This window comes from Scomber japonicus, chromosome 20 (assembly GCF_027409825.1).
Source record: "Scomber japonicus isolate fScoJap1 chromosome 20, fScoJap1.pri, whole genome shotgun sequence".
Taxonomy (NCBI): Eukaryota; Metazoa; Chordata; class Actinopteri; order Scombriformes; family Scombridae; genus Scomber; species Scomber japonicus.
This window is the reverse complement of record NC_070597.1, coordinates 17281293-17295678: the sequence shown is the minus strand read 5'-3', so window position 1 is coordinate 17295678 and position 14386 is coordinate 17281293. Positions and strand designations below refer to the sequence as shown.

The 14386-nt window shown below is 39.2% G+C and overlaps 1 protein-coding gene across 1 annotated transcript; it reads right to left on the bottom strand.

The window, feature by feature from the left end:
- Nucleotides 1-261: 261 nt before the first annotated feature.
- Nucleotides 262-13845, bottom strand: nlrc3 (NLR family, CARD domain containing 3). Its single transcript, XM_053340981.1, has 19 exons — nucleotides 13637-13845; nucleotides 12087-12254; nucleotides 8927-9190; nucleotides 6915-8661; nucleotides 6740-6826; nucleotides 6372-6455; nucleotides 5979-6062; nucleotides 5797-5880; nucleotides 5601-5684; nucleotides 5308-5391; nucleotides 5058-5141; nucleotides 4393-4476; nucleotides 3981-4064; nucleotides 2823-2906; nucleotides 2566-2649; nucleotides 2140-2223; nucleotides 1351-1434; nucleotides 891-974; nucleotides 262-775 (listed from the first exon to the last, which is right to left on the bottom strand). The coding sequence occupies exons 2-19, from the start codon at nucleotides 12208-12210 to the stop codon at nucleotides 685-687; spliced, it is 3405 nt and encodes a 1134-aa protein (XP_053196956.1). The 5' UTR covers nucleotides 12211-12254; nucleotides 13637-13845; the 3' UTR covers nucleotides 262-684.
- Between the last annotated feature and the right edge of the window lie 541 nt (nucleotides 13846-14386).

Genomic DNA, 14386 nt, shown 5'->3' with positions numbered 1-14386 from the left:
CAAAAGTATGACAAAATATAGAAAAACAAATAATAAGGGTCAGTAATTGAATCAGTTGTGTAGCAGATATTTGTTCCATATTTGGATGAAATATTCAGTGCAGCAGGTGAAGTTATATTCTATAGACTCAAAGGTTTTATTTCTGGTATATGACTGCAGTTAGGCAGATACAGTAAATTAAACAGCTGGTGCAAGGTCTTCATTTCTTCATGAATCTTACTGTCTCTTTCCCCGTGTAAACATGAGAAATTGCTATGCCTATGGTGATATCCACTTTATTTGCATGCACCCAGATTCATTTGTGCAAACAGAGCAAATATTCAGAATCTTAGGTTGCTCAGACATCTTATTTAAAACAAATAAGCAGTGATACAGCACTGAGTTAGGATGCTGAGTGTATTTTACAGTACATAAACATATAAAAAATATCTTTAAGCTTGAGTCTTATTTTCCTTTACAGCGAATAACTGCTATCTCAAAAGAAATGTAAATGTGTCTTAATAAATATACAAATATTTAACAATACAGTAATCAAGTAAATTAACAGTTACATAGTGATATTAGGTACCATCATACAATAAGAGTTTAACTATATTACAGACTATACACATACTTTTGATAACAAAGCATACTGTTATTTCTGTGCTATGACCCTGTGCTATGAGGCTGCTGCTCTGTCCTTGGTCACATATCCACCACACAGCCTGGAGCGTTGGTTCTTATGGCATCAGATATGACTTTTGCTCCAGATTGTCCAATGCCGTTTCCCTGCAAGCTACAGAAACACAAACAGAAACATGTAACAGTACTCTTTCCTGAAATCCTGCTCATACTAACACACACAAAATCAAACAAAAGAGAAAGGTGCAGAAGAAGAAAACAAAACTAACTTTATGTATGTCAACTGGTGGTTTCCTTGCAGGGCTGTTGCAATGAATATGGCTCCATCCATACCCAGAGAGTTCTCCTGCAGACTGATGACACAGAGACAAACAATTATTTCTGCTATACAGCAACTAACTAGGCTAACAGTCATTTGACAACAAAACAGGAAGAATAGGGCTTGATCACTGGTTGAGACACAATGTTAGCTCATTGCTAGCAACCTTAGAACAAGCTGCTGACTTATAGTCTGTGATAAAGTTCCTTGTCATGTATATTTCACAAGTCTTCGGCAAGAATATATATTTATATTTTAATATTTTAAAAACTTAATTGGGTAATTTAATTTCAAACCGACAAAATCAAGCATTACAAATTCAATAAATATATTCAGTTTTAATTTTTTTTCATTGTGTGAGAAATAAAATAATACTATTTTTCTTCTTTTAAACTCTCATCACAACTTACTTCAAAGACTTGAGGCTTCTGTTGCTTTTCAAGGCGTTCGCCAGGGCCTTCGCTCCCTCCATACCTACAGCATTTCCACGCAGACTGAAAAACACCACAGTTGTTGCACATACTGTATATGAAGAAGTGCGTTGCAACACTGGCAACATACAAGAGGTGATAAATATGAAAGTGTGAATAATACAGAGGATTCTTCCCTTCAGTTTATTTCACTTCTTTAATCTTAAAATGAGTTCTTTACCAGGAGATTCATGAAGAGCTGAAGCTCCAATTCTGTCCTACCAGCTTGCAGTTCTTAATGCTGTTCTGTCTGAAGTCATTGCATTTTATTTCTTTTATACTTTGTCTAATTACCTACAGACAATTAAATCTAACTTTGAGAAAATAAAGTGCATTGTCTAGACTCTGTCAGCCTGCAGTCTGCATTTGGGTCCACCTGCTCTTCATTTACATGACAGGGTGCTGGCATTGTAAAGCTCTAACAAACAAATTCATATCCAAAACAGACAACAATCAAAGTCTACTGGATCAATAAAGCAGACAAATGCAAGACTAAATGATTTAAAGACATACAGATTAATAGAAGGAAATGAGCCTCAAGAGGAGCTACTTCAATCCTGTGAGCCAAAGTAACTACAATCAGCTGTAACGTACTAAGTAAAAAAATAGCAACACCATGGGGGAACAGGAGTGAACTCCATTGGTTTTACATTGCTTGCTTATTTTATGTGGCTGAAATGTCAAATAACAGGAGCAAGGTGACACAGAAGAATAAGAGCTCAGACTCACTCTAATGTTTGCAGGCATTGGTTGGTCATTAGAGCCCCTGCTATCGCAACCGCACCACTTGTTCCTGCTGAGACCCCCTGGAGACTGAAGAGACAGCACACAAAATACTGAATACACAGGAAAGTAATAGAAAACAACAAATTGTCTCACATATCTCATACATTGTCTGACCTATCAGGAGATTACACATGTAAACTAGTGAGTGGAATGTACCAACTTCTATTCACTGGCTTGACTGAGAATTCATTTTCTAATTTTAGCACTCTGGGAGGGAAATAATAAGAGTAGCTATAGCTAAAATGTCTTTTTGACATTTATCCATCATTCTGTGTAAGCATGGTGCATTTCTGCTGTCAGCTTTGATCTATTTTAGCTTAAAGACAAAAAAGAGAATATTCAATTATTGGGGACAAATGTAATACTAACCATAATGTACGAAGACATGTGTTGGTTTTCAGGGCTTCAGCGAGAAAAATGACACCTTCATTCCCAATAGCATTCTCCTGCAGACTGCAGCGAGGGACACACACACATACACACACACACACACACACACACACACACACACACACACACAAACAATACAACCATGATCAATCAATACAATCCCATAACTGGGAGATGAATTTATTTACAAAGAAAAGTGTGTGAGGGAGCAGGAGTGAAACAAGGATTGGCCTTACTCCAGGAGCTGCATTGTGGTGTTGGAGACAAGTGCGTGTGCCAGAGCTTTAGTGGCAGAGGTCTTGATGAAATTCCACTGCAGACTGAAAAAAGAGACAGAGAGACACATAAGGACAGAGAAAAAAAGTGACATATCTTTTTCCACATTTTATGTAGTTTGTATAGTGGACCACAATTTCCTCTGTAACACATTGTTGACTGTTGGGAGACTTTACACTTTTTTAAAACTGATAGAACATCTTTACATTGAGGTACTGAATCTTTTACTAAAATAAAATATCTCAATACGTCCTCCATCACTGTTTTTTATGTCACAATCACAAACAGTAAAGACTAGTGATTGTATGGTCTAGATTTACTGGTTGTAATCTTCAGCAAGTCAAGGTGAAATTCTACTTAACTATTCTTGTGTAGTAATAGTAATGGCCTTAGTTCCTATAGTATATTTGTGATATTTTCCTTACAAATGTGTACAATCTTTCCTGTGACGGACGGTGTCCTGTCAGATGTAAGGCATCCGTACTTTCTAATGGATTAACTATATTGTACCCTTCATTAGGCAACTTTATACAGAAGAATAGAAGTAAATACAAGTAATATTAGTGTATATAATATTTAGCCTCGTATTTTAATCAGGTTTAATCACAGGGTTGTAATGTGATAAATCCAGTTAATTTTTTTAATTGTTGGACAGCCTAGTCTTTTCTATGAGCAGTGGGTCTAAACCGGTCTAAACACACTGCTCCTCCCCGTGGATAAATGAGGCATTGCAGCTGGTTTTCACTCAGGCAGCTTAGGGGCGTTTCCAGTCGGGGCCTCAATGACCACATCATCGCGGGGGGATCGCATTTCCCCCCTGCTTCCATTATCGGCCAGCCAAGGACCGGTCAAGGACCAGTCAAGGAGCCATCAAGGAAACACGGGAACTTTGAAATGGCTTCATCTATAATAATACTTTACAATTGCAAAAACTGTTTGCATTGAAAGGTAGAATCTTGAATCAAGATGATCCTGATCATTATTATTGAGGTGGATTTTCCATCTTTATTCTACTCTTGTGCCATTATTGTCATTATCAGGAACAATTTCAAAGCAAGTGAAGCTGATCCCGTGTATCTATGTGTGCAATTTGCATTTGAATTACAAGCCTCACTTACTGCAAAGAGGTGAGGCCTTGATTACACTTGATTGCGCCCGCTATAGCTTGAACCCCTTCATCGTGCAACAGGTTGGCTGTGAGACTGGGATATACACACAAACACACACACACACACACACATACAAATGCACAACAGAGTAAGATATAGACAGAACATAGAAAATACTTGACTTTCACTATATAGCAATTACCATCAGAAGGAGTGTTGATGACTACTATGTATGTTACAATGTGAATGTCACCATATTTCTTCACACTTCCTACTGTGATCTCATGGGGTCTGCAGTTTTTTTTCAATAGCCTTAAGTGACATACCATAGTCTGGAGGAATGACATTTACTGAACAGTTGGATATTTCCATGCCACTGTGGGGTATTGTGATATGCACAGCTATTAAAGAGCTGACTCACTCAAGGTCCTGGAGAGAGTTGTTCTCATGGAGGGCCTTTGCCATGTTCTTTGCTCCCTCCACCCCAATTGAGTTCTCTCTTAAACTGACAGGATAGAAAAATACAGACAAATGCAAATAAAACAACAGCAACTAATTAATTCCCATATTCATATGTCATATTATATTTGACTAGTATTTATTGACATGTTGTATGCACCAGTTGAGTTGAGTACACTATAAATTAGCTAGAAGCTCCCACCAGCAGCTGTTTAGCATATCTCAGCAAAAACAATGAAAACAGGGGAAAACAGGTAGGCTAGCTCTGTCCAAAGGTACTATAATACACCTACCAGCACCACTAAAATGTATTATTTATTATATCATATGTCATTTGTTTAATGTGGGGCTGAACCAGACTATTTCTTGGCTGGAAGCAGTGACTTCCTGGAGTCTCTGCTGGTTTTCTGGCAACGTCATGGTGACACTAAGACTTCAGTGTTTGTTTACAAGTGCTGGTGACCTCTGAACAGACCCAGGCTGTTTCCCCAATGCAGACTTTATGCTACGCTAAGGTAACTGGCTGCTGGTTGTAGCCTTTGTACAGATATGAGAGTGGTATCTCTTCTCCTCCAACTGTCTGCAAGAAAGCAAATAAGCAAGAGAAGCTTCCGGTTTAATACTCACTTCAAAGAGATGAGGCCCCGGTTCTGTCTAAGTGCTTTGGTTAAGGCTGTCATCCCCTTGTTGCTGATTGAGTTACTCTGAAGTCTGCATAAAGAAAAGGTCAAATGCAGCTGCAATCACTGACTAGCCAACTAGCAAAACAAACTACTTACAGTATGTGAATCACATTGTCATAAAGCACAATGTTAAATGGCTTTTGAAAGTAATTAATGTGGAGGCCAAAATGGACTTGTGCAAGTAAGGTACTCACTGAAGTGAGAGCAAAGTGTGGTTGACGGTCAAAGCCTCTGCCAGAGCGACTGTTCCTTTGTCCCCGAGCTGGTTACTACAAAGACTGTAGACAAGAATGAAAAATAGTTGTGTGGTGAACAGTACTGCATGTGACCCATATTACGTGCTATTAAATTAAGCAACAATGAACTCTATTAGAGAGGTATTGTAAATCTTAAATGACCATTGTGTAAGATTCGGTAGCAATTACCAACATCTAAATGTAAAACAATAACACTAAGTAAAATATTCAATATGATATTTCAGGATTACATCAGTTTTGTGAGAGTCCGGTTTGTCTTCAGCGCATCTGCAATCCGTTTGGCTCCGACAGCTCCAATCGTGTTCTTCCTTATACTATATTATTACATGCATATAAAAAAATACACTGATTACTTCTTATCATAAGAATACACACATACTGCATATGCTATCCATAAAGCATCCAACAAACAAAAGTTAAACTCACTTCAGAGACACCAGTTTGCGGTTGCATTGCAGGACTTCTGCGAGGGCCTGAGCACCTTCCTCCTCAATGGCGTTGTTCTGGAAGCTGAGGGGTGGTTAAGGAAATTGAGCAATTATACAACATCAGTGTCTTGCGCTGGCATTTTATGCGTATAAAACAAAATCTAGAGAAATTATACTCACTTGATTGATACCAGCACTTGGTTCATTTTTAGAGCTTCTGCCAGAAACTTAGCACCTTTTGAGCCAATGTTGTTGTTCCTGAGACTAAATTATAAATAGGTGGTTAAGTCATATAGAGTGACATATAATCATAACTGAAACCCTGACACAAGTGTATATGCCAGTGAACTATAAAAAGAAAGACCATAACAACTTCAACTGTTTTGTCAGTATGAACTAGAAAGTGCTAGAAGTATCAAAATGCTCACCAAATGTATGTTTAACATAGTTTACCACAACAGTTGAAACCTCTATCTTCTATAATCTGCCGGTACTATTTACATGAAATTTACTGACATCGTCTCTGACATGGATTTAGTATTATTAAAAGGCAACAAATACTGTAGATCTCACTTGAGAGAAGTTAGCGTCCGGTTCACCAGAAGGGCTCGACTCAAGGCCTTGGCACCTTTGTTGCTGATAGTATTATCTGCTAAACTGAGGGTGTGAATAAAAAAGGTTACAATCATATAAATGTTGATGATAATCACATTTATTATCTTCGCTGCACCAATCAGACAACCAAACAATAATCACTCAGTATCTCTTTCACCATTGTAATCAACAAGTCTGAGACTAAATTGTAATTAAAAATGTTTACAATTCATGTCAGCAATCACACAAGTTAATTTGATACAGTGGTTCAGAGCCATTAGAGTATACCATTATGCTTAATCTCAGTAGATTATGGTAAAAAAAAAAAAGCATGGGTATCATCTCACCTCATCTTCTGGATATGGCAGTCTTTGGCACTCAGGAGGCTTCCCAGCAATTCCATTACATCATCTTTGAAGTGATTATTTTCTAACCTGTGGAAGAGATTAGACGTGTTTTACTTTTCAATATTTGTCCTGTGGTTTTGTTTTATTTGGGGACAGTACTTTTGGTAGAGCTGACCTGAGATGGCCGCAGTACAGCAGCTGTGGGAGCAAGCATTTTACTGTTGTGTAGTTCAGAGAGGCTGATAGGTTGATCTGTTCACTGCACTCTGGAGAAACATGCAGCAGGTAGCCCAGCACAACGCATTGAGCTCGTGTTAACTTCCCACCCAGACTACCAAGTCGTAGATCCTCCTCTACACTCCGCAATAGATCTGTGTGTTGCAGCTCCTGTAGACAATAAGCCAGGTTGACTGTACGTAGGGATACCACAGCACCCCCGCTGACCAATAGGCTTTGTAGAAACCCTGCTGCCCATGCCTTCTGGTTGCCATCATCTTTCCCAATGGCCAAAAGCCCAGCGAGAGTTTTCAATACCACTGGGCTCAACAGACCTGTCAGGAAGCGCACAAACACATCCAGGTGACCATCTTCAGCTTGCTGTGAGTGCTGAAAGGCACTTTTGAAGTGGTTCTGGAAACCAATCTTGGGCCAGGACATGGTGCTCTCTGAGAACAAGTCAAAGATGGCCCTTTTGGAAGACACATGGTAGAAGGTGGCCGCGAGAAACTCCTGCAGAGTTAAATGAGTGAACCGGAATGTTGGGTATATGACTGACTCCTCCCGAATAAGAAGTCCAGCACCAAGACTACTTTGAGTTAACAGTAGGTCTATCCCATAGGCCCGGAGGTCCTGCTCACTGAAGGTGTACTTGTTTTTAAGGAGTCCATAAAACGCCAGCCGGCCAAGATTCCCCAGTAGTTTGCGATTGCTCCCATGGAGCTGCTCCATCTTTACAGGCTCCCTGCCTCTTGGTTCACCTACTTCTGCCTTCATGGAACAAAAGTGGGCATAGAGCTCAGTACTAGTCCTGGGAAGGGTCTCTTGGGTTTCACTCTGCATGATGTACATCAATGTATCAGCCACTATCCAGCAAAAACATGGTATGTAACACATCACCATTAAGATCTTATGGGATTCCAGGTGTGCCCATATTTTAGTGGCAAAATCCCTCTCGGAGAAGTGGTGGTTTAGGAAGATGTGGATGTCCTTCGGACTGAATCCAGGGATCTCAGTCACCCTGTCAACCAATCCTCCAGGTATGAGTGAGGCCACTCCTGGCCTGGAAGTGACCCACACTGCTACGTCAGGGAGAAGATTCCCTCGGATGATGTTAGTAATTAAGTCATCAACGGACACTTCTTTCTTTGGGTCATTGCAAGATACTGCATCTGAGAAATTTAAAGTGCAGCGGAATTCATCCAAACCATCAAGGATGAGCAGTGTCCGACAGGAGCTGTTCAGGACCAGATTGGGGTCTTTTAAATGAGGAAAAGCCATCTTCACCAGCTTTTCAGCTGAAAGCTTCTCCAGCGAGTTCAGCTCACAAAAGGTGAAAGGCAAGACAAAGCTCACATCTGTACAGATGGCCCCTTGGCTCCACTGTCTGACGAAGTGTCGGACCCAGGTGGTCTTGCCGATACCAGCCACCCCAACTGTGAGGGAGACCCTGGGAGGCATACTGACCCGGGTGAGCGGGTCCAAGAGTTTGGCCAGGCCCAGCTGTCTGAGATGATTTCTTTTCCCTCCACGAGTTGCCCCCACCTGCATCAAGTCATGCTCCTTCTGCTGGAGGTCAGAAAGTCCATCGACCAGAAGTAAGTTTCTGGATGATATGTTCAGTTTGGGACAGCTGCATGAATCTCTGTCTCTGAGCTGCTCATATCGCTGCAAAAGCACCTCTTTGTGCTCCTTCACCATGGAATCTACAGAAAAGGAAATTGACATTAGTCATTGACAGTCATACAAAAGTGTCGATTTTTTATACACCAAAATTATAAATATAAAGTGATTTACAATATCTCACATTCACACACACACACACACACACACACACACACACACACTAGACAATATTAAATGACTCATCAGGAGCAGTTTGGTGCTCCATGTCTTGGTCATGGACACTGACATGCTATTAGGAGGATTCATGAATCAAACTGCCACTGCCACTCATTCCAAGCCCCTTACCGTGGTTTATGATGAGCTGGGCCACCTGAGAATCTGAACTCTCTATGAAGCCCCGCAGGGCATCAGAGCTTTGAGTGTCCTTGCCAGTGACAATAGTTGTGAGCATGTTGACCTGGTCCTGCAACCGGCCCACTCCCTTGATCTTGGACTCCTCCGCTGAACTCAGCATATCCATCTTTCGCAGGTGGCCTAACATCCCCTCTAGGAAAGAGGCTGTACTGAAGCGTTGCAGCTGGTCTTGATGCTTTTGGACCCAATTAAGATCTGAACCAATGCAGAGTGCAGAGAAAAATCATTTTATTTTGTGTGGTAATTTTGCCTTGGTGCTATCGTGGAAAGTGCAGAGAGACAGGAAACGGGTAGAGATGTGGCCGTGGTGGTTATATGTGGCATGCATCTTAACCAGCAGACTACTGTGGTGCCCCAAACCAAAACTTTATGACGTAGGAAATATGATGTTGTGCAAGTAAACCAGCTTTTCATCGCTTCTGTTTTTGTCTTTCTTCTTCTTCTTTCCAGAAAGAGAGGTGAAGAAAATAATTTGTCGATCACTGAAAGCTTCTCTGGCCACACGCTAGTCACTCTGATTATATGCACCAGAGGACAACTCATTTTTCAATAAGATGTACACTGTTAATAAAAAATGAGGGCTTTTGCTGCTCCCCACTGCTCCCCACTGCTCCCCACTGCTTCACAAATCCATAAATATTCAAAGACAATTTTAAAATGTATATATTTTAGGTAGTTAGGCAATGAGGTTGCACAACACCTGTACTTTGAATGTATTCTTATTTTATTTCCCTTTTTTCCTTCCTTAGTAATTACTGTGAATTTCACATGTAGTGTGACCAGTCTTCTTCATTTGCTCATGTGTTCTGTAAGCCTTAACATGTTTACTTGTGTGCATATGTCAATCATCACCTATCATCCTGTTTCATTCCCATCTCATCTTTTTTTATCTGTTAAATTGATTTTCAATTACCACACCACAGCCTCAACATGATGATGCACTAAGAGAATACATTCCTCTAAGAAACAAAAGATGCAGTGACCTTGTTGGAGAAAATGATTCAGAATGTCTTCTCTTGATCCCACAACACAGGGAATAGAGGTGTTATATTGATATATTGACAATATATTTGTGATAGATAATCTATGCCAGTGCTCATATTCCACTAAAACTGGCACACACACCCTCACAATCAATCAAAAACATTCACACAAACACTATTATGATCTATAATCTGTGCAGTAGGTATCCAACCCTCATGTTTTGTATGTGTGGGTAGTTAGTATACGTTGGTACTTTTGTTATTTATAACTGAACTGAACAAAAAATTCAGGGTGAAAGCAGTTAACATATTGTGTAATAGACTATTTAGAGGTATAATTTTCCAACAATCCTTTTTCAAACAATTAACAACAATTGTCTAGACACAATGTATTCTCTGGTAGAGAGTTAATCAGTTCCAGCTTGCTTTACATTTTATGCAACAATTACCACAACCAGTAATTATCATTGTGTTTGTGAAACGTGTGGTGAGAGCATTAACCCCCCAAAAAGTACTCACGTCCCTCCACAGCTTTTCAAATGACTTCACTTAAGTACAAATTTACTGATCATGATTTCAGACCATGCTGTTTATCTTCAATAATTCCTCAAAAATGGAGAAGGAGGATTTAACACTATTTAGAAAGAATAGAAAAGTGATAAATGTTTTACTAACAGTACAATCCAACTAAATGAAATATTTCACTTCAGATCCTTAAATTTAAAGACATACAAACCTGAAAAATGAGTATCCACCAGGAACATTTGTTTCTCTAAGGTGACACCAGTATCTTTAACATCTCCGTGGGATATCCAGCAAAGCAAGACTCCTCATCCTGTCTGATTAAATTGAAAAGCACTTCTTGACATCTAGTGGTGTGGCAAATGTCCAAGTAAGTGTTGCCGAAACAATCTCAAATGCATTTCTGGCATCCTCTGTTATTTCTTGAGGCAGATTGAAGTAATTTAAGTTTACATATGTTTCATCTATATTCTTCTTAGCAGGCTCAGGGTTTCCCCCAGGAAACTGAAGCGCGGACGTGCTGAGCAGCATGTCATAGTTTGTGATTATTAATAAGTAGGTAACGGTCCAAACAACAGCTTTACTGTTTAAATGTAAAACTGCCCTTTCCCCTTGTTTTACCCTAAAAGTTTGTTTCATTACAGTCTATACATTTCTAATGATGAAAGAGAAGGAGAAGTCGGGGGTGTGGACCACCGCAAGGAAACTTTACGTATTAAAACTAATTTTAACATTCTGAATAAAACTCCTACGTCAGCATGAAAAATCCCCTGTAAAGTTTAAATTAAACTTGTCAGGGAACAATTATAAGTTGTAAAATATATTCTAACTGATTTGATATTCAAACAATATCAGTTTCCAGTTTTTAATTTTATGATCTCCACTACCCCTGTTTTTTTTGGTCTTTTGACTAAGCTGGCCATTTTCATTTTGCTCCAGCCAAACAGGCTTTCAAATCCCCAACAAGGCTCAGTGTCACCAAAATATTCCAGTCACTATCACCAGTGAACAAACACTATCTCAAAGCCTCTCTCTCTCTCTCCTGTGGTGTATAAACTCACTAAAGCCATGCTTAGCTGTAATGGCAAAAGTTTTTATTCATAACATTTGGATGCCGGTAATTATGAATATCAGCCATCCTTTCATTTTATTAGAATGATAGTTCCTGTTACAATATTTATGTGGTTCTAATCTTACATATGTGGTTTAACACTCATGATAAGAAAGTATGAATCTGATGTGGGTGAGATTAATGATAAGGTCAGAATCCCTGAACCACTACTGAGGGATGAACTTCACTACAATACAGCTGGAGATTGTTCTTGTGCTCTGTTGTAAATGAATATACTTGTCTTTTCTACTGCATGTAAATTCCCTTTATGGATGCTTTTATGGCCATCATATTATTATCGTTATATGAGTTTTTTCTTGTTGAAAATTAATAAAAAAATAAAGACTGAAAGGGGAAGGAGAGTTTGGGGAAACAGAGTAACTTTTTTAGTAGTTATAGTTTTATGACCACACCAACACCAGCAGCAGTGTGCGAGAGATGTAACGAATCTTTCTGCAGAAGAGAAAACCCTTACCCTCCATCTCTGCTTGTGAAGAGGCCAAGCACGACATAGACTGAAGATCCACATAGCAGTCGTCCTGCCACGTAATGCGTTTGCTTCGGTCCAGGATCGAATCGTAATGCGTCTTCCTCTCCATGAGAAAGTATGATATTTTCTGGCCCCAGATGCTCCTGTTTGTGTCTGTACAATATGAAACAACATTAATCACACAATGTGCAACATCATACTGAGCACGACAGGGGTCAAGAAAACTAACTAAAGCCTTAATATTAAACAAAAACCTTCCCCTGTTGTACAGTCATGCATTGCTGATTCTGTATACACATGTTGAAAAGCAACAAATATACTTCAAAATTAGATGGCAGGGAAGAGAATAATTAGTTCCAAAGATTTCTTTCACTGAAATGTTACCATCTATTTTTAATCTGACTTCAAAAGTGATATTATAATTGAAAAACAGGCCAGAAGAGCAACCCTCATTTTGAGTCTTACAGCCTGTTTTCAAAGACTAGATCTGTTGCTTGGAATCTGGGAACATTTTCATTAATGATTAGGATCTTTAAACATATGTTTTCAGTCTTTTGCCAGGCTTTCATCAGACTGTAATGCACTGTTTACATCCTAAAAACTGTAAATTAAAAAAAAAAAAATCTCTTCATTGGCTACAAGGCACAAGCCATAGAGACAACTTTAAGGTTTAAGTTCTCATTGTTTTCAAATTATTTCACAGCTTTGTTTAAAATTCAACCGCTGAGTTCCTCACACTTCACACCTTTTTTGCATCCTCTCGTTTTTTTATTGGTTTTTAAAAAAAATCTTTTGCAAAGTGCATTGTATCACATCTATCTCTATGAAATGTGGAATACATACAGTTTATTATTATGGGTTGATGCCAGTGTGCATCAGCAAAATTGCAGTGAAAGTAATGCAAACATTTGCATTTAAATGTATCTAAACGCTTGGAGACTTCACTCAAACGGGAAATGGCAAATGCTTTCCTGTGTGGTTTGCTGCTAGATCACGTAACATCTCACACAGGAAGCACAGACATCAAATGTACTCAATTCAGACTTCTGCTGTTACATTTACAGATAGGTTTAATTATCAATACCACTTTTTAATAAACTAATGTTACTGTAGATGTATGAAAGGGAGAGTGTCTGACAGCTGCAACTACATTAAAAGTTGCAAATACTTATTAAGTGCACAAACACAAGTCTGTAAAATGACAGCGATGTCATAGCAACAAAAAGACACAAACACATACCACAACCACACTTTGCATGATACAAGTAGACACGCTTTATACTGTGCAAGGACAGACCAGTTACAAATTAAACATTTTATAAATTACAAGGTGCCAGCATATGTGAGAAACACACATATATACTGTATGTATATATTGCACATTGAATTTATTAAATTTTTTATCATTATGGAGCAGAGCAGAGTCAAGGCCACACTGGAAAGTTAAAATGTATGGCTGGATCAGTTTAAGAAAGCTTCTATGGCTGTCAAGGCTTAAAAGATATAAGATGTGGCGTGCAGCGCACAAAACTCACCATGTGTTTGTTGAAGTTGGTGGCTGGTCGCTGTCAAAGGATGGAAAATACTGCCCACACATCTGTTTCATATGCTAATGCCACAATTCTCATGAATGCAGATGTAGAACAATTTCAGAAGTGAATTTGAAGATTCTATGTGGGACTGAAATCTAGATGAAGACCACTGAGCAAATGAAAGGAGACACAAACACACAGCAGCTAGTCATCACCAGTCAGTGCTGCTGCTACTGCTGCTGCTGGAAACACCGTCTCATGCTGCATCTCCTTCCTGTCTAATTCACTTCCTGTCTTGTGGTTAGCAGGTTTTAACAGTGCAAAGAAAGAAGAAAAAAAAGCTTATGCTTTGCACTCAATGCTGTCCACGACCTGAAACTTAAACCACACTTCAATCTCATTTAGACAGCTATTCAACTATACTATCCGGTGTTGAACCACACACACACGAGTGCTGAGATAAAAGAAACTACGTGATGTTCTGGTGTTACTGCTTGCTCTGGTGTTACTGCTTGTAAAAGGAAAGCACTCTGAGACTCACATTGCATATAAATGTAAGGAACACTGCAGACAGGTGAGAAAAAGAGCAAACATTCTCTAAGGTGACACTGACAGGAAGCCGTGCTGTAATACTGTAAGTACACACCCTGAACATATGATTGTAGATACTGCACATCACTCTGACTCTTAAATATCTAAATTAATCACAAATCTGCCCTCTTCATATACAGCCACGGTCAAATGAATAGAAAA

What these genes read in the sequence shown, in the direction of transcription:
- nlrc3 (XM_053340981.1), bottom strand. Translation starts at nt 12,210, where the DNA reads ATGGAGAGGAAGACGCATTACGATTCGATCCTGGACCGAAGCAAACGC. An exon ending in TTCACAAGCAGAGATGGAGG is followed by an intron (nt 9,191 to 12,086) that starts GTAAGGGTTTTC and finishes GCATTGGTTCAG; the next exon opens with ATCTTAATTGGGTCCAAAAG. An exon ending in ACATGTCTTCGTACATTATG is followed by an intron (nt 2,224 to 2,565) that starts GTTAGTATTACA and finishes CTGTCTCTTCAG; the next exon opens with TCTCCAGGGGGTCTCAGCAG.